General features: G+C 27.3%; 1 protein-coding gene across 1 annotated transcript in view; it reads left to right on the top strand.

The window, feature by feature from the left end:
• LOC142323345 (uncharacterized) overlaps positions 1–20797 on the top strand; it is an 82340-nt gene that overhangs the window by 30916 nt on the left and 30627 nt on the right. Inside the window, exons 8-13 of the mRNA XM_075362850.1 lie at positions 569–686; positions 6727–6967; positions 8069–8225; positions 10761–10892; positions 13380–13497; positions 17852–18006. Of these exons, the coding sequence (XP_075218965.1) occupies positions 569–686; positions 6727–6967; positions 8069–8225; positions 10761–10892; positions 13380–13497; positions 17852–18006 (921 nt within the window). The remainder of the gene's footprint in view (positions 1–568; positions 687–6726; positions 6968–8068; positions 8226–10760; positions 10893–13379; positions 13498–17851; positions 18007–20797) is intronic.

Here is a 20797-nt window from a genome sequence, read left to right on the forward strand (position 1 = left end):
TGTTCTACCCACTTATAAAAATTTCTGCAGTTCATACAACTTTCACCATACTGTAAAATCATTCGAGAAAAGATTTTAGCCGGTTTTTCAGAAAGCAAAAAACGGATCACTGAACATTGTTCCAACTAATGTGGAAACTTCAAGCGGACATGCCATCATTAAATGCAATATTTTTATCCGTCAGCTGTTCTTAGCTTATTCTAATGATGCCAACCTAAAGTCATGAAATTACAAAACTCCTCCTACAAACTGTTTCATTTCTACATCAATTTGTCTCTTTAATTATAGAATGTCCCCCGTATATATATTTTTTTCCACACAAAACATTTTTTTATGATTACTAGTTTGAGTGAAAGCTAAATGAAATACAGCTTCATGAGAATCCATTGCATCGGTGTCTGTTTATATACTTGTTGATAATATGAATTGAAGTGAAACTTTAATTGTTCTAACAGTCATATCCAATCCAGAAACTTTTTAAATGATAAAGTGCATTGTGTATGATACATACACATTTGAGCACTTGTGCAACATATAATTATCAATTTTTATTTATTGTTTTACCTAGATATAAACCAGATGATCTTATTCTTCATGGTGATGTTGCATTTGGTGCTGAAGAATTCTTTGCTAATGAAGCTAGGATGGCTGTACGATTAGCTAATTTTATCAGTGCATTCTTGCAGGTATGTTATTGTGATGTGATGATATTACACTAGAAACTAGTTTCATCTTCAAAAGTTCTAAATTCATTTTATTATAATTGTAAGACATTTAAATTTTTTAATATAATTCCAGTTATTTAATTTATTTGAATAGTTAGTCAATTTTACTGATACATTCTCACCTAACTGTTACAAACAGAGCTTATAAGAAATCAGATTGCACAAAATTTCTATTTTTAAAAAAGTTAATTCAATTTTACCTCTCTGAATCTTTTAAAACAATATATTTTAGTTTTTTTTGTTTATCATAACATATTGAGAAAAAGCTGTTATTTTCAGTATAGGAAAAATGTGCAAAATGTTAATACAGAAAAAAATTATCTGTAAAAAAATATCCCAGAGAATTTAACTTGATCATATAGCACAATCTTTAAGAATATATAAAAGTAATATTAAATATAAAAAAATGTAAAAAAAAGTCTAAAGAAACACAAATTTTAATTTTGATCATTATGTTTCCAAGATCAAAAAGAATTTTTTGCAGATGACAAAATACAAAAGTGTAGCATCAAAATCCCAATATACAATACAACAAAAGAAATCCTAAAAAATCAAGAAAAATTTGTGACTATAAAATCTGGAAATTAGTCTGAATTAGAAAAGCAAATAAGAAACACTGTGCAGAAAATTATAGGATTAGGCAAAAGGAAAAACATAGCTGGTGGAATGAAAATTGTGAAGCATTAATTAAAAGATCTGTGAAATTGAACAAAACAAAAAAATCGTCCAAAAAACAAAAGATTTTAAAAATTCAAAAAAAAGATAAGAAACTTCCTAAAATTCAAAAACAAATTTTGAAAAAATCATAGAAAAATTACATGAGAATTTCTCTAAAGATAATTTCAGAGACTTCTACCAAATTTTCAAATCAAGGTTAAAAGAATACCAATTCCTCTAGTCTCTACTTTAGAAAAGAAAATGGAAAGTTAGTATTATTAGATTATTTGTAATTTTAACTGATTATTTTGTAAAAACTTATACTTCTAGAGCACAAAGAACCTAAAGAAAAAATTGGACTTCCAAGTCCAATTTAGCAAATTCAGAATCTCTCATTTAATAAGAAAATCAAAGAAACAATCAAGCAGTCAGTCAAATCAATAAACAATTAACAGTACTGTTAAAATTAGCCAAACCAAATTTTATTGATCTGTATTTTTGACTTGTTAAAAATATGGGAGGAGCCCATATAATAATAGCCCTTATAATAATAGGAGCCCATATAATATGGGAGGAGTCCAATGCTCACAAATTGGAAACTGCCTTAACTCATACCGTACTTAAAAAATATGTTAATAATTAGCATAGAATTTTCCTTTTATCTAAAATTCTCTTTAACAAAGTTAAAAAACTTTAGATGAAGACTTAAGAAAATATTGAGGAAGAAAAAATAGATTCTACACAGAACAAACCTTCAATCTAAAAGTATAATTTGTAATAAAACAACATTGACAAGTGTTTATGTAGTAATCAATAGACAATAAATTGCTATTTATACCGTAGAAGAATTCAGAATCAATCCTAAGAATAGAAGATTACTTCAAGAAATTTTGAGAGATAGCTATTCCAAAATTAAGTTCATGGGGGAAATATCCAAACCATTTCTGATCAAAAACTATCGCATATTCTTTTCAACATGATTTTAAAAAAATTATTTGACTTCGGAACCTGAAGTTAAACATTAAAGACCCATCACTTTAGAAACAAAAATAATTATTTTAAAAAATATATATATAACTGATATCAAAATGCGCTAAAAAGTTAAAAATAATTTCATACAAATAGTTAATTAATTGCTTAGAAACATTTTTTAATCTGTGTTTGCTACTACAAAATTAATTTCTAAATATAATATAAATTTGTTTTATAATATTATATACATACACATCATACCAACACCGATATTACATTAGTGGAATTCATGTTTATGTGCTTTGATTGCTTTTCCATTTGGTACTATTATGTCTGTTTATATATGCCATCTGTTGGTTCATTCAAGTACCACATAAGTATGGTCATGTATTTTGGTGCCAATTCAAAAAAGTGTCTAAGGACTAAAGTATTTGAACAAAATTATTTCTTACTTTTTAGCGCATTTTGATGTCGATTCCTTTTTTTTTTTTTTTTTTAATAAATATTTCATAATTTTCTGTATCTGATTAATAATGACAATTTATCTGGCAGAGTTAATGTGCTTTTTGGTGATATATTGCAGCTGCCTCCAGTCAAAGGCCATTGGTGTTTTATTCAACCTCCTTTGTGTGAAATACAAATAAATTTGTGGCATCAGTTTTTATTTTGAGAGCTAACAATAAACATGAGATAAAGAACTGACATGGAGTTCATCGATTTATTAAATAACTTGCATTTTAGTGAAGTTACAGCTAGGCAGTTAGAAATGTCTTGTGAAAGAAGGTACCTTTAACAGATGAATTTGCAGATGGAAATCCTGTAAAAATATCCCCAATTTAAATTAGTTGATGAATATAATTGTAGTATGACTATTATGTCAAAAACAGATAGAGTTTATATTATTAACGCTATTGATGAATCACGAGAAACTGCAACGTATGGGAAAACTCCCCCACCTGAAATGTTATTCCGGTAGACATCAATAACTGTGGTGACTTGTTGCATAATGTACAATTTGGCAGAAGGTTCAAGAGTTATGTTAAGGCATAATAAATCGATTTCTGGTGGTTTAGTTAACGGCACTATGGTAATTCAAATAGCCTTAAAAAATTCAAATTTAAATAAACCTTATTAAGAAATTCAAATGGCCTACCCTATGAAGGGACCTGAAAATGGATGAGTTTCCAAAAGTTCTGATAATAAAATCCAGTGAAAAAACAATAGGTTGAAAAATGAATGATGAAGGTGGTTGTGTACTTGTTACAGCAGTAAGTACAGTGTTCAAGGTACTAAAGGATATTGAGATGCAGAAAGATGTATGATAACTTTTAATTTTAAGTTGGGTTGTAACAGTGCACAAATTGCAAGGTGCAATAAATACAGTTCATTAAATAGACCTGTAGTAGATTTGGGGAAAAAGTATTTGCAAAAATATAAGTTTTAAATACTTTACACATTTTACATACTTTTTAGTAGTGTTTTTAGATTTTTGTACAACAGTAGTATGTTTTATGCCTTAACATTTTAAAGTTTTTTGTTTTGTCTTTGTTTTTAATATTTCAGTTTGTTTTGATTTTGTTTTTAAATTTCTACTTTAAGTTTTTATTTTGTTTTAATTTTTGTTATTCTATCAGGTTTTGTATTTATATTTCATGTTTTGTTTTCCAAGCATTTTTATTTAATTTTTAATTGTGGATTTTTATAGTTAATTTTTTGAAACATACTTCATGTTCAGGTGATGATAACTCCAAAGCATTTTTCGCCCAGAAAAAGCCAAATAAAAAAAAATAACAAGTTCATGTTGCTCTAAGTCAAGTCAGAAGCTTAGATGGTTTAGCCTAGTTGTTAAACTTTATTGTCCTATTGTCCAACCTTGCAAGAGACCACAAAAACCATGTAATGTGATTCATGTCCATAGAATTATAAGATGTCCGTATTGATGCTGTGTATTATATACATTCTGAAAGGTTTAAGACGAGATATCTCAATTTTTTTTATTATTTTATTAATGGTGCTACATATCTTTGCAGAATTTTTTAAATTACCTGCCGTACAGGAGACCATATAACATCATTTAACATGATGCATATGTATAGAATAGCCCACTCACTGTCCCTTTCTAACCAAGGTGGTGAAAAACTTTTTTTCTCAATTTACAGACATTTTTTGTCCCTAAAAAATGTTTCATCATTTAGTTACCACCATGAAAAGCAACTGCCTCAATTACAGCGAGATTTATAATTAATAGGAAAAAAGTTATGTTCAAATAAACATAAAAAGCTGGATGACAAAAAACGTTTTTGCTTTTGTCAATTTTCATCAGATTTTTTGTGTCCAAAAACTTTATTTCAACATCTTGGCTCAAAAAAGCAGCTGTTTAGATTGCAACCCGATTTATTTCACCCGGATTAATAGGAAAAAAGTTATTCAAAAACAAAAAAAAATGTACAGGTCGAATACATAACCTTCTTTTTTGAAGTCGGTTAATAAAAGAAATCAAAATCTATTTTTCAGCTTTCGTGGATGATATGGCTTTTCTAACCTGCAATATCAGATTGGTAAAAATTCAACTTAATTTTTTAAAGAAATAGCGGGGAAAAATAGATTACAAATCTTAAAGAAATTAAATCTGAATGCAATTCAGACAAATAAAAAAATGCACAAAATGTGTTAAATTTGGAAAATCCTTAGTGCAGAGATAAAAAATGTAAATATTTAGGAGAAAGAGTCCAATAAAATGACTTGGAAAAATTGGTAAGCCATGAAAGAATCTGGAAAGTAGAGAAAGTGTATGGAATAACTACAGGAATCTACATCAGTGAATGGAATTAAACATCAATTTCTCCTAATTTGTAAACTTTCACTTGTGAAAGTTTTTACAAATTAAATCTAAAGAATAAAGAAGAAATATGAAATTTAGAAACAAGAAAAGAGGAATTTAAAAAAAATATTTTATTACTCATAAATGAGATAATCTCCAGAATAAAAAATAATTCTGAAGCATCCAAAAAAATCTAAAAACCTTCCAGTTCAATAATAAAAAAAATAATATTTTATAGGCATCTTTTGAGAATGTTCAGAAATAGATTGACAAAGAAAAAATATTCACCTACTTGAAAAACTGAATTAAATTGGTTCTAGAAGTTAGAAAATATTGGCAATAAAAACAGATCTCTGGAGAGAAAATCCAGAAAAATCTGGATGTCATAACAAAATTTTTCGGGGAAAAAATCCATTCCACTATTCCAGCATGACAGACAATTAATCTTCCACCTTGACCAATAGGCACAAGAATAGTACCATCAAGAGTTTCATCAGTCCATGCTTTTAGGTTTGAATAGTTAACATTAATCCAAGTTTCATCTAAATCAGGTACTGGAAAATCTCTTGGTTATTGTTTGCCTAGTGTTGATAATTTAGATGAACCTTCCTGCACAGTTAAAAAATTCTCTTTAGTAATATTGGAAATTATTGTTACTAATTTTAAGAGCAGCAGCAGTACATTCTCTAACTTTTTGAAAAAGAATTGAAGGTTCATTCTTTTCTAAAATACTTTTTGATTCATTCTCAGAAAATTCTCACACTTTGGATCATTTCCCGTGCTTGGTTGTGAATTGTTACATCCCAAACAAAAAACTGCCCTGTTACAAACAGGGTGAGTGACAGGACACTTTTGAAGTCATTGTACGACAAAAATCACTGAAACCAACAGTTAACTAATGATTCTTGAAATATTTTATGTTCTACAGTATATAAAAATACTAATTAAAAAATGTACAGTTGTTTGTACAAACTAGTGTAATTTCTGCCAGTAATAGTACTTAAAAAGTACTGTTTTATATTATGGATGAAAAATTCTGTACAAATGGAGAAAGAGTTAAATATAACAGATGCTCTCCACAAAGTAGCTAGTCAATAACTATGGTTGCCAAGAGCATGGTAGTTCTATCTGACAACAATGAAATGACATAAGTATGTGTTGCTGTGGCCAGAACCAAACTTCAGATAGCATTAGTATAGTCGTACTGATGACCATCTTATCATGACAGTACAACTCTTGAACCCTTATTTATCATACCATGTAAGAAAAATATATGAACTCGCTTAGTTTTAAATTCCTCTGGAAGCATGTTCAGCATTTTGTGTGCACTTCTGATAGTGAAGAATTGTGACAATTTCATAGTGTAGTTAGTAATTTAGGAAACAATTTTTGAAATTTGTAGAAAAATCAAGAAAATAAAAACTGATTATGGACTTGAAATAATATTTCTTAATGTCAGTGATACATGAAGAAGTTTTTAAGCCACTGGCTCTTGTTCACTTATGTTTGCCTTCATTTTAAAAATTTGATAAAATGCATTTATTATTTCAGGTTTTGGACCCTAAAGAAGTTTATTCTGGTAAACGATTAGCTGATAGACCTCTAACTGAGGATCAAATGATTGCTGAAACTTTAGCACTAGTTATGGGAGATAGCAAGATTTGGTCAGCCGGTACATATTGGGAACGTAATAAATTTACTAATCGTACATTTTTTGCACCATTTGCTTATAAAACACAGTTAAATACAAGAAAGTATAAAGTTGAAGATTTAGCTAGACTAAATTCTACAGGTAATCTTTTTATTTGTTACCTTTTCTTTTTTTTTTAAGTTTTATTTATTTTCATCTTTTTTGAAAAAAATATGAGACTTAATGTGAGAAAATTTGATTTAGTTTTGTATGTAAAAAAAAAAGGAGTGAAACATGAGTTCATAAAGACTTTTTTGACCTCATTCAGTATTTTCTCTTGCAGAAGTTGGTATACCTGTTAGATTCAAGATTGATATGTCTTTATATATTGCTTGCTTTGATATAAAGTTGCTTACCATGCCTTCCTGATCATTCACATAAATGCATGCCATAAATCAAATTCAGGCACTGGTGCAATTTTTAGACTTAGCATAATACTGGATAAAATTCATAGTTAAATGATTTTTGGCTGTGTTTGTTGTTAATGTAATGAGTGAAAGAATTGTTAAAAAAATTTTGTGAAAAGTTTGGAAATAAATAAGCATTCTAAGCATGTAAGAACCTAACAAAGTGACTAAAAATGAATCTGAAAACAACTGATGATGATTATACTCATGAAAATCATATTCATTAATTTAAGCTAAACAGTAGTAATAATTATTTTATGTCTTAATTGTATTAATTATTTTATAATTGTTTTATTTATATCTTTCTAATCAGTACATTTTTATTTATTTTTGTCATTTACTGTTGCTAAAGTACAAAGAGACTTTTTAAAATAAAGCAGCCTGCTGGTGTTTTTTTTTGTTTTTTTAATTATTGACTGCCTTAGGACTTATTTATATTTTAATGGTGAATTATTTTAATTTATATCAATGTAGAAATATTTGTTAGACAATATAATGTTAATTGCTAAATTGCTACACACAGCTGTATCACCATCTGCATTGGTAATGGGTAGTAAAAATGTCTTTATCTTTCTAGCATTAAAAGCACCAATAAATTTAAGATGCCCCTGAATTTTGAAGTAAATATTCATGAATTTCCTTATCTCTGAAATTTAAAGATTATTCTATAAAATTTTTAAATTCAAATGTTTTCAAAAATAAGTACTACTCTTAACCTTAATAATGAAACAATTTTTTTCTATGATATCAAATGAAATATCTTAAGCTTGAACATGGTCTTATTTTATAATTTCAGAGGAAGTTTACACCAACAAACCATATTTTCAATTTCTTAAACAACGATGGGCAGCTAACTTTGATTCATTAGAAAAATACTATATGAAAATAAAAATAAGATTTAATGAGACCGGTTTTCATACTAAAAAGTATGAACACTATCCAGTGCATTACAGGTAACAGTATACCATAATGTTTAATGCTTATTGAATAAAGAAATACTGATTTGAAGTGTATTATTATTAGATTTTGCAGTAATGAGTGAGTAAAAGGTTTAATTTTCTGCTGTATTAAAATTTTTATATTAAACAGAAAAAAGGAAAGAAGTCTGGTGAAGAATTTGGGATCAATTTCTGAATCTTTTAATTAAAATATCGGTTTGAATCAGATTGTGGAATTTTAATAATTTCAGAAGTTGTTTCTTTCAGTGTCTGTGTAAATTTTATTTGTTTAATTTTACTGTTTTAATAATCGTTGAGTGATTAAAAAAAAGATTTTCATAAGCAGGAAATGCCACCAGTAAATATCTTATGCGAGTTATATTTTGGTCATAACTTCAGTGAACACTGAAACTCCTTTTACAAGTTTCTGTAAAACTGGTTCCACTGTTTCATTATATTAAAAAAAATAATCATTGTTTTTTTACATCGTCCCTGAAATCAGAATTTTTTAAAAGAGTTTTGAATGTTGCAGTATTTTAGTTTTTCTTAGCGCTGGAGGGGTAAAGGTACCTGAATTTCTTAGTGATAAACTGTGTTAATTTTTCTACTTTTTCCTGAAGATATACTTAACGTAAATAAAGGTTATTAAAACAAAGTTAGATACAAAGCTGGCTGAGCCAAACATTCTGGTCATTAAAATGTCATGTCTTTTCTCCCTTTTTAATTGGCACCCAACAATATTTTCATAGTCTTTGTTTTTGTTCTTCCACTGTATCAAATTTTTTTCAGTTCATGTTTTAGTCTTGTCAAAGAGGTTGATAAATTGAATAAAATTTATAAGGCCATTAAGATGGAAAACAGAGTAACTGTTGTGATATAAGACTTGCATTCAATCTGTTGAAAAGAAAGCATGCTCCAGACAACAAAAATTTAGCAAACAAATATCAAATGTTGTGTCCTCTTCTTAAAGAACATAAGTAAAGTTAGTCTTAAGTAATAGTTTTATAATTAGTCCTTTAACACTGCAGTACAATTAAACAAAACCTAATATATCATTTCTTTAGTCTACTTAACGAAGGTATCCCTTTACACCTTGTGCCATTATTGTTACGTTTTTTTTTGCCTTGTGGTTAGTAAAAAGGGAAAACTAGAGCTTGAATATTTTTAAAGAATGTTTGAATTTTATAATAAAAACAGTAAATTAAACATTTGTTGAAAGGTATTCTTTTAACTTATTAAATAATACTTTATCTTAGTAATTTCAGTATTTATGGGATACTCTCAGTGTTGGATTTTGATTATGAAAGTAGAAATTGTTTCATTTAAAAATAGTTTTACCAGATATTTGGCTGAAAATGAAGCATCATCCTTAATCAGCTGTTCCATCATGAACCATGCACCACGACCTGATTTCAAATTCAAGCAGTATTATTGTTACTTTTACTTAAGATTTGAAACCTCTAGTTAGTAGGGTATGCTTCAGTAATTATCAGTTAATGCCACTGGTGTGGAGTGAGCTATCTAAGTGGACAAGACCATCTCTCATCTTTTAGTTTAGACTGATACCCGGTTTGCGGCAGTATTATTACAAATTAAAAATATGTAGGACTTCGGTCTCATCTACTTGTACATAAATTGTAGTGGATAGTAAATTAAACTAACAAATTTTACATATCAAGAAAACCATCTAGTGTGCTTTAATTAAAAGAAACTGAAAAAGTTACGTCTATATATATATATATATATAAGATCATTAATGACTGCAAGAAGTAAAGATTTAATGAAATTAAAAAAAAATGATGTTATAGTCATGATTTTACACCACTCATGGAAAGTAGAGGCTGTTACAAATGCCTACTTGTAATTGAATATGCACCATATTAAGATGGGTCCTAACTTGCTTTTCTCTCAAACAGTTGTGTGCTGTCATATGTACAGGAGTTAGTATAAATCTGAAGGCATTATAAAAGCTGCTGCTTAAGCTTTAATCAGCAGAGATGGTTAGAATGGTTTTTTATGACTTTAAAATTCTTCATTTATGTGATAAATTATTTTATTTTTTATTGGCCATTATTGACATTGTTATCTTCTACATGCTTACTCATCCAATATAAATACCACCCTATGCTTTTAACTTCAGTTTTATTAAGTGTGGCTTGGCTGTTTGCATTTTGTCCTTGATTTTACCGATGGCCATTTACCTTTGCATTCCATCAAGTTATATTTTAGTTTAATAATAGTTTTTTCCTGGACTTTTGACATTTTATCCATAAAATGACGATTACATTATGGCATTATTATTATTGTCATTGTCATCATTATCATTAATTATAAAATTATATTTATTCTGTTTTGGACTATGTTAATGTATATGTATATTATTAGTTTTTTTGTTCAATGTACAATAAACAGAGGCTGAAGTAGCTGTTCTGTTGTACAAAAAATAAAAATAAAAATATTATTATTATTATTTATGTGTAATATTTTCAATTATTTTTTAGATTTTTTTTTCATTTTTAAGCTAATGGAAAGTATTTTATGCAATTTCAGGGCAGCTAATTTGGATCATGGGCACTGGACAAATCCTTATTTTGATTGCAATGGAAAAGTTAAAAAATGGGCTATTACTTATGCTGCACCTTTCTTCGGATGGGATAGTATTAGAGTAAAATTAGAATTCAAGTAAGTTCTCTATCACAGTCAGTTACTTTAAATCTCTAAAAAAAAATTTTTATTGAAAATGTTGCTGATTTATTAAATCTTTTATTTTTATATGAAAAAAGTAACATTTAGTTAACATGAAAATGATATAATATTAAGATTTTTAAGTACTGTTGAAATGTTTCATTTACCAAACTATTTTAAGCAATGTGTTTTTGTTATAAAACAAAAAAAAATTGTACCAATAAATCTCAAAGTCCATTATTAGACATTTAAAAAGTATTTAAAGAGATATAGCTGGTTTATAACATATGTTTTTTTAATAATAATGCTGGTCAATTTAATTCGTTCTATCTGCAGAACTGAAGAATCAGCATGGATCTGACTACTAATGATATCTTTTCCCTTTTAACTGCATGTTCCAGTACCTATTATGAAGCTTTTATATATTATTCTTAAAAATCTCTTTTGAATTAGCTTCAAGTTTCTACAAAAATGTTAAATTTTAAATTCAAAGTAATTAATAATATTTTTTTTATCAGTCAGGTTTTCTTTGGTGATTTGTATCTTGGCAGGTTTCACCTGATTGCCAGCAATTTTTTTTTATCCTGAGCATCTTCATTTATTTGTCTTCCCATCTTTGTATTTGCAAGTGTATCATTCCTTCTACCTTTTTCTTCATTACTTTCTACTTTTCCCCTATAATATTTTTCTGAAGATAATTTTTTACACAGGTGTCCTGACCACTCATTTACTTCATCATCTTGTGTGTCTTATTTTGTATCAAGACAACTGAAAAGAATCAACATTTTTGTAGAAAACATACTGCTATTAAATAAATTACAATATATAAAACTGAGTGTAATAACTTGAACACTCTTAAAATTGAATGTAGTAATTCCAATCCCACCGTCATTTTTATCTGTATAAAAACTTGAAAAATTTAAAGCTGCTGAAAATCAAAATCTTTCTAGGCAAAATGAGAAAACTTTTTCCCAAATCATCTGATTAATTAGTTGTCTAATTACTTTCTGTTCTGCAAATGCCTTTTTGTAAAATATTATTTCTGTGGTAACTCATACTCATTGCTACCAATTTACAAGATTCTGTCACAAGTTTCTCTCGTCTCTCAATTTGTCTCAGAACTTCTTTTTGAATCTCATTGACCCACCTTAATTAAAGTTCTTTTATAATACTAAATTGTCTTTTAAAGTTTTAATTCACTGACCCTATAAAAACAACCGATAAGATATATATATCATAAAATTATAAACTTAGAACGCAGAGAATAGTATATCAGTTACAGAAAAACATTTTAAAAGTTTTTTATTAAAAAAGTCAAAACACAGCTCTTTTGCTTTACAGGCTTCATCATAGAACTGAACAAAGAAAGTTATAATTAATTTCATCAACTGCATATAAATTTCTCATTTAGAGATAATGAAAGTTGTTATACTGTATATTTTTTTATTACGTATTTTTTATGAGATGTCTGAATTCTGTAGACTTTACTATAGCACATATGCAAAGCAGTATGATAGGAAGGAAGTGAAAGGAATATGTTGGTTAAAACTTATAATTTTAGTGAAAATACTTACTTTGCTAAAAGTATCCAACATAACAAGTTAACTAAAGTTACTGTCAAATTGCTTGTCATATACATAGCTTATGAAGTATATTTATTTTGTGATAGCTTGGATCCTACCACCCTAGATTTGTTTTGGCTGATAACAAAGGATGTTATAATTAATCAGAATTAGAATATTGTTTTTTTACACAGACCTAGTATATAAAATATATTTTGTATATATATATATAATTACTGTATTGCAGAGATTACCAAAATTTTATACTACAATTCTCTGTTCACAGTCTATATGTTTACATACTGAGCTAAACTGCATTATGAAGTCAGTTAAGATTGAGATTTAATTTTTATTTAATTTAATGCAGTAACTATAAATACGACACATGCCCACATGTCAGTTTTGTTGTGAGTTAATACAATAATAACATTAGTAATGTTACTGTTCATGTATGTATTACAAAGTGATACTCATGAATGGTAATGTTGTTTTGATTGGATGAATATATTATTCTCATTTTCAGAACATACATAATATGATGAAAAGTTCCTGTGCAATTGCCCTGAGCAATTACTACAAACTGTTTACAAAACGGTCACTAACATCATTTTCTTAAAAATAGAAATTAAATATATATGTATGTGTAAAGATTGCTTTTCAAGATTTAAATGTTAGATGTTATAAAACATGTTACTTGTGAAAAAGGCATACATTGGTCAGATTAAAGTGAAGAGCATGTATGTGATGCAGAGTAGGCGTGTACTATGCAATATTTGTAATAATTATCAAGAGTTTCTGTGGATCATTCTCAAAAGAAATATAAATTATTATATTCTGCAAAGTTATAATAATATTATCTATAAATTACAAGCAGTAAATAATTTGAAGTGTTAGGTTTTCTTATTTTGATCTTTATTTTCAGAGGTGTTGTTGCTGTAACAATGGATTTATTGCAGTTGGATATTAATCAGTGTCCTGACAAATACTACCAGCCTAATGCTTTTAAAGATACTCATAAGTGTGATAGAAGAACATCTTATGTAAGTTTAAAAAGTAAACTACTGATTTGTTTCATTAATTCTTCCTAATCTACAAAATATTGAATACCGTGTTCTACATGTATCTGTCTTAAGGCATTTGATTGAATGGCCCGGCAACAATCTTAGGCTGATTTTTTTCTTTTATTCATTAATGATTTGCCAGACACAAGTAGCCCAGGTCGTGTGTGAGACAGCATAAAAAATAATTAGAGATATTCAAATTGTAGATGGTTGCTTTTTCTGCAGGTCATTGTATATAAATTGTATAAATGGTGTGTGTATGTGCATTTACTTGAACATTATTATTAATAATTTTTTTGTCTTGTCATACACTTGATAAACACATCCACTTAATTATAATTACTTAATAAATTATAATTGTTTAAGCTGTTTTGGTAATATAATTGATACAGAAATTATTTTGATGATTGGCTGAGTTTTGGGACGTATTAACAGTGTAATTTATAAAAACTACAGATAAATCAATTTTATTAAAAGGACTTGTAATAAATAGGCTGTTGTATTAATGGTTGTCTGGTAATTAGATTTGTGGATTTTGCATGTAATTAATAATTATTCTATAACTAGGGTTATTTCATGACTCGTATTACAAATTATTTTTTAAATCAATTTTGGTTGGATTAAACACATTCACAATTTTTGTTACTGTGCCATGTTTTTATATAAAATTAAAAATACATAAAAAGAAACTTTTTTATGGACGAGCAATAACGTTAGTGAAGTATAGTAGGGGCATGAAATCTAAAGCTTGTAGTCAAGCAGCTAATGTGCTGTATATCAACAATTCTACAACCATTTTCATATCAGTGTTTACTAAACAGAAAACTAAATCTGTTCCTGATTCAATCTCAGTCTCAGATATTTTACAACTTACATTAAAAGTAAATCTTGTTTAACAAAGAAATCGTTACCCTAAATCTACAAAGTATAATTTATTAATCTTTAGACATATCATGAGGGTGCAAGATTCAAGGCTTCTGAAACCGGTAATACAGTACAATCTCAGCTTAAAAAACACCAAGACAGGATGCAGATGGATCAGAAAAATAGAGAGGATCTGAAGAAAATTGGCTTTACACTAGACGACTCTGTTGATAAGATAAAATTCATCAAGAACAAGAAAAACCAAACAATATGAACATTTTCAACATTAGAAAGAGCACAAAGATTGGAACATACAAAAAGTACTGAAACGTATGAAAAAGACTGCAAGGCCCAAACAGTCCCATCGAAGAAACTTTGATAATGGACTGACAAAAGTGATGCTATGCGGTCATAAAAGATGATGATAATAATATTAATTTATTTTGGGAGGGTTACAGGCATCAACTGCTTTATTCATTAGCCCTTTTCCCAAACTAAAATAATAATAATATTGTTTATTTTTTAATTCTTAAATCATTTACAAAAGAATATTTGATAATTTTTAAAATGTTGATGATTTAAAGCATAATGCCAACATGACAGTCTGATTAGTCCTAAAATTATTTTATATTAAAATAATAATAATAATTGCCATTCAGCAAAAGTTATAAATATATGTTATAGTTTATCCTTTTGGATTTTCCCCCATAATTTGACTGGTTACAGAGTAGAAATGTGATGGTCACAAAGAGAAGCATGAGTGTACTTTACAATCAACACTAGCAAACTCAGAATTTTAAAAAACTGTCTTAATTATAATTATCTATTATTTGCTAAGATGGTAGGAATCTGGCATAAAATTTTTATGATTCTTATATGAAAAATTTGTTGTTATGCAACTTGATTTATTATCTTCATTTTGTTTTATATAGAAATTTTTAACTTTGTAAAATATATAAAAAATTTAATTAAAAAATACGGTGGAATTAAACTAAAAAATTAAAATACATACATGTTGTAAATATATTTACAACATAATTATTATTGCATAAGGATGTTATTTTAAAACAGTAAAATAATTCATTTTTTTAAATTTATACAATCGAAAGTATAACTTAGCATACAACCCCAAAAATAATACCATTAATTACATAACATTTAAAAACAATTGAAATGACATATAAAATTCTGGTACCTGTGAAATGAAATATGATAGTATATACGTAGAAAATAGTAGAAGATATAGTAGATAAAGTAGATATAGTAGATAAAGAAATATTCAACACCTCTGAAAATTTGGTAAAGGAAGACAGATTTTTTTTTACCAAATTATGGGAAACAACATGAAGTAAAAATAACAGTAAAAATGAAAATATTACATGTATAATTAGAGTTAAAATTACAAAATAATGAGTTTACAGCTAGGATACCAGTAAGAAACATACAAATTATTAGGTAACATTTATTATTCAGTATTATGTTGACCATATCTGATGGATGGTCAGTTCAAAGAAATAAATTCACTTGCTGGTTTACCAAATCTGAATAAGAAGTATAGCATAACTTTTGCCAAGTTTATTTGACTTTTTTAAACTGTTATGGTATACATATTTTTTGTTAATGTGTAACCTGGATATTCATCATATGAAATTGAGCAAGGAGATAAGACTTCCAAAAATACATTCTTCATTTATGAAAAAGATCCAAATTGTTTGCACCCATGCATACATATTACATACTGCTGGCCTATCCATCATTTTATAATCAGATTATTATCAATCTGATTATGAAATAATACAATAAAATAGAATTTGTAGATGTACATTATAAAAAATGGCATTCATTTTCATTAAGAGTGTGTGCATTAAAATAAGTACCCTATAACTGTTTTGATGACAAAATGGTTTCGTGGTGTTTTTTAGCCAATCCGTAAGAGACAAGCCAAAATTCTAAAAATATTTCCTCTCTATTATCTTTACATATGCTAATAAAAAAATGTTCAGTGTAGATTTAAACTATATTTTTTTTTTTTGCTAGCTAGTAGATTTGTTTTCCCTTTCACTTCAGTAATAGTAACACTTCATTTACATAGCACTTACTGATTTAAAATTAACTGTCTTAACTGTTTTGTTGTCCTTTACATCGATCATAATTTTAACATATACTAGCATGCAATGTTTCTCCTTTTTTTACTTATAGTTAAAGTAACACTGCTGCATGACCCTTTAAAATGTTTGTTGTTAACATTGAAAGAATTAAAGATTTTTTATATGATTTATGTTTTAGCTCTTGGTAATTTTGGTTCCAGTTTTTAGGTGGGGATTTTAATTAACATACCAAGCTTTTTGAAAGTTATTTAACTTCAGATTATATTTTTGAATGATCAAAATAAGACTACTTCTTGGGGATGTAAATCACATCATTCATTCATTCATTCATTCATAAAAAAACCAAGTGCTTAGGTACAAAAAAATCTACAAATTATGTTATACCAATTTTTAGGTGTTGCTTAAAATGTCTCACCATTACATCACTTAAATGTAATTTGTAGTTCAGATTTAACATGCTTTGATTCCTTTTTTATCATACATGAAATTTACCTCCACATTTTTTCTAAAGTATAAAAATATAATTTTTATTAAATTATAAATAAGCATCCCTAAATATTAAACAAACAAACAATGTTTTAGGAAACATTAAAAATACAGTTTCTTAAAATTAATTCTTCCATGGTGTATTTTATAAAGCTTATCTCATTTGAAATTAAATTTTATTACAATTACTAATATTATTGTGATATTCATAAGAAAGTAAAATTTACATGATAAGTCTCTTAGAGTATTTTTTCTTTTTTAATAATTATAATAAACTAGGCAGGCTGTTTTTTCTTTCTTTTTACATTTATTTTTACAGATTGTTTTTGCAATTCAAATATTTCATTATTATACAAAAGAAATATCTTTTTTCATTAGTTTAATTAATTATATTTGCCAGCTTTTATATTTTGATAAGTAATTTATTGTGGTAAAATAATATCGCATTTATTAAAGAGTAAGAAAAATGCTACATAAAATAGCTCATTTTTAATAAAAATTGTGTTATTACTCATTAATAAATTATCAATGCCTTATATATATATATAAAAGCCAAACAAAATATTAATAAAATGGAAACTACTAAATATGCATTTCATTTGAAATAGAGTTGATTTTTTTTTTCATTTTACATTTTATTGCACATTTTTTGTTTTTATAATCTGTTAAACTATATTATTGTTTCTAATTTTTTTACTCATACATTGAATCTATTAAGAAAAAAATTAATTCAATTTTTTATTGATAAAAACAATGTGGAATTTTTGAAAAGAACAGCTCTGCTTATTAATTTCTTAATGTTAAGTAGAATAAGATAATTTAAAATTTTGACTTACTTGTTTTTGGCTAACCCATGGACCGGTCGTTGTTGACAGTGTGTTCCGATCCTGGGCCGGGGATTTGAAATAGGGGGATATAAATGTGAATGTCTCCAAGGTTATGAATATCCGTTTGAGGACCTCATCACTTACTATGATGGACAACTAGTTGAATCAGAATTCACCAACGTCGTGGCTGAGAAACCCACAAGGTGAGTCCTATGCCACTGCCACTAACTACCCCTTGAACCTCAACGTACAGTTCAGTTCAGATTCTTCCTTCCCTCTTGTTTCCCACCCCTCTTACCCACCACCCTTCCACAACTGACCACCCTGTGGAACCGGTTTTGCATAGAAGCAGTTAAAGAAGGAGTTACTAGCAACACTACTACGCTATAACCTACTTAGCTCATCCTTCTTTACTTCTTCTTCCCACACCACATCCCACTGGTTATTATGATCCAAAACCCGTCTATGCTACTTGCTTACCTGTTTGCTGTTTTAAGAGGGTGGCTTGACCACATGATTTATGTGCAAAGGAAAACCTCCTACAGGAAACAGATTTCTTTTTCTTTCCCATCTTTCTTCCTACCATTATTATCTGTTAATTTACCATATTTTAATGTTTATTACTTTTAGCCGTATTCCTGTTTTTTACCACATTTAGAGTGCTGTTTTACAAAAACTGAATAAATAAAACAATTATTTAATGTAATATTTATTGAAACAAATTCTAATCTATTAATTTTTTGTTATTTTTAATTTTTTCTATATTATAACCTTTCTCATTGTTTGAATCTCGTAATTAAAATAAAAAAATTATATTTATATTTTGGCCATGTCTAATATTGTAAGAGATAGCTTTTTTTTTAATTATAGCTACTATTTTTAGTTTCACCATATTTACTGTATTAATTTATTTATGCATTATACTTCACAACATCCACAAAGCAGAGTTCTTTTTAGGAATTTATGGACTTTCTTGCTTTTGAACATAACATTATTCTGTGAGAAATGCCAAGGGTAAACTTTTTATTAATAAAGCAACATAAAGTAGCTTAACACAAAGATTTTTTTCCTGTCTATGACTAGAAAAGGTTTCACCCTTTATTATTTAAATTAGATAAAAATAAAAAATAATCAGTATTTAATTTGTGTCTTGGTCTTTGATATTGTTGTGCAGTCTAAAGTACACCTTGAAAAACAATTGTCATTTTACACAAATCATGAATATCAAATAATTTATATTGAAATGAGTGCTGTCTAACTATTTACTTGTTTTCTCAGAGTGTTACAATGAAAATAAAACTTTTTCTCAGTTTTGTTATCAAATTTTGTGCATCAACAGTGAATATTTAATAATTTAACAACGTATTGCATATTTTGAAAATGTGTTTATTATAATTAAGAGATAATTTTTCTTAAAACATAAGACTTATTTTTAATGTAAAGTAATTATTAATAATAAATATGAAAAAGTGTGATGAAAAATTATTTTTGTCGTACGCCTCTGCTGTACTCCAATTTATAAGCTTTAATTTTTAATTCAGTACCTATCGATATCATTAAATCATTGTAATAGTACTGCAATGTGTAATTTTTTAACGCTGTATTTTTATACATTAAAAAACTGATTTTATCAGTGCATTTCTTATTATAATGCATATTTCTATAATGGTTTTTATATACAATGAACAATGAGTTTATTTTATTATTTTTATTGTTATTATCACTTTACTATTGCAACCTCAGATATGCTACGTTTGTGCATTTGTTATGTGTCTTCTTATTTTAATGAGAAAAATTAAATGATGAAATTGAAAAACCCAGATCATTATTATTATTATTAAGACCAGGAAATCAGAATGTTTACTATCTAAAAATATAGCACTGATTTTTCAGTTAAAAATAAACATTGGAAAAGACTATAAATGAATTTTTTTTAAATTGTTTTTTCTTAGATGTTCACAACATTTTTGCATTGAAAGTATGTAATAAATGTATAATATTTAACATAACTATTTTATTACTTTTTATTTATTCTACATTATTTTGATACACTTTATTATTCAATGTAATTAAAAATTAAGTAAAAATATTTAACCTTTTAATTAAGCCAAGAAATGTATAATTGCAGCATTAATATAGCAAGTCTACCATAATAATTAATCTATTTTTTAAGTCTTCACAATAACATTTTTGTCAGTTAAACAAAGATTGAGGTAATTGTACTTTTACTACAAAAATCCCCTTAAAGAGTTTGAAATAAAATTATAAATATATAAGTGATGACTTTCATTATTTATAACAGAAATATTTTCACAGAGATATGTGTAACATTTTAACAGATATCTTTGCTGTGTAAATACACAAAGGGATTTCATTTAATTTCATAACATTCACTAATATACAATATGCATTTAGTGTCTGAAGCCTTCCTAGTCAGACTAATTAATTTAAATACATAAAAAGTACACTAAAAGGTAAATAGTAAATAACCTATCGGGTTAGTCTAGATGTAAAATCACAATCATAAATGAGCTATTTAATAGCTAATTTTTAAAGTCAAATGTTTTGGCGTTCAAATCATAGTAAAGTTAGGTTACTTTTATACAGATTTGAATACTAGGCAGCAGATACTGGTGTATTATGAAGATCGGGTTCAATTAATCACATATTTTTCAGGAACAGTCAGCCTGAGTTTATATAAGACCACACTTCATTTACATCTCATACACATCATCAGGCCACTGGGTCCTTATTGTTCATGAGTTGAACAGATTATAGTGATCTCATTAGGAATAGAAAATGAAAAAAATGGTAAATAAGAATAAAAGTTATCACATTCAACAATAGCTTTACTGAATACTAAAGGTAGATCATTGATTCTATCAACAGCTATATTAAATATAGTGTCTTAAATTAATTGTTCAATCTCTTAAATTCTTTCGTGAGAATTGGATCCTGCTCAGTCAAAACCCACTTATATCCCAGATCGCAAAT

This window comes from Lycorma delicatula, chromosome 1 (assembly GCF_047948215.1).
Source record: "Lycorma delicatula isolate Av1 chromosome 1, ASM4794821v1, whole genome shotgun sequence".
Lineage (NCBI taxonomy): Eukaryota > Metazoa > Arthropoda > Insecta > Hemiptera > Fulgoridae > Lycorma > Lycorma delicatula.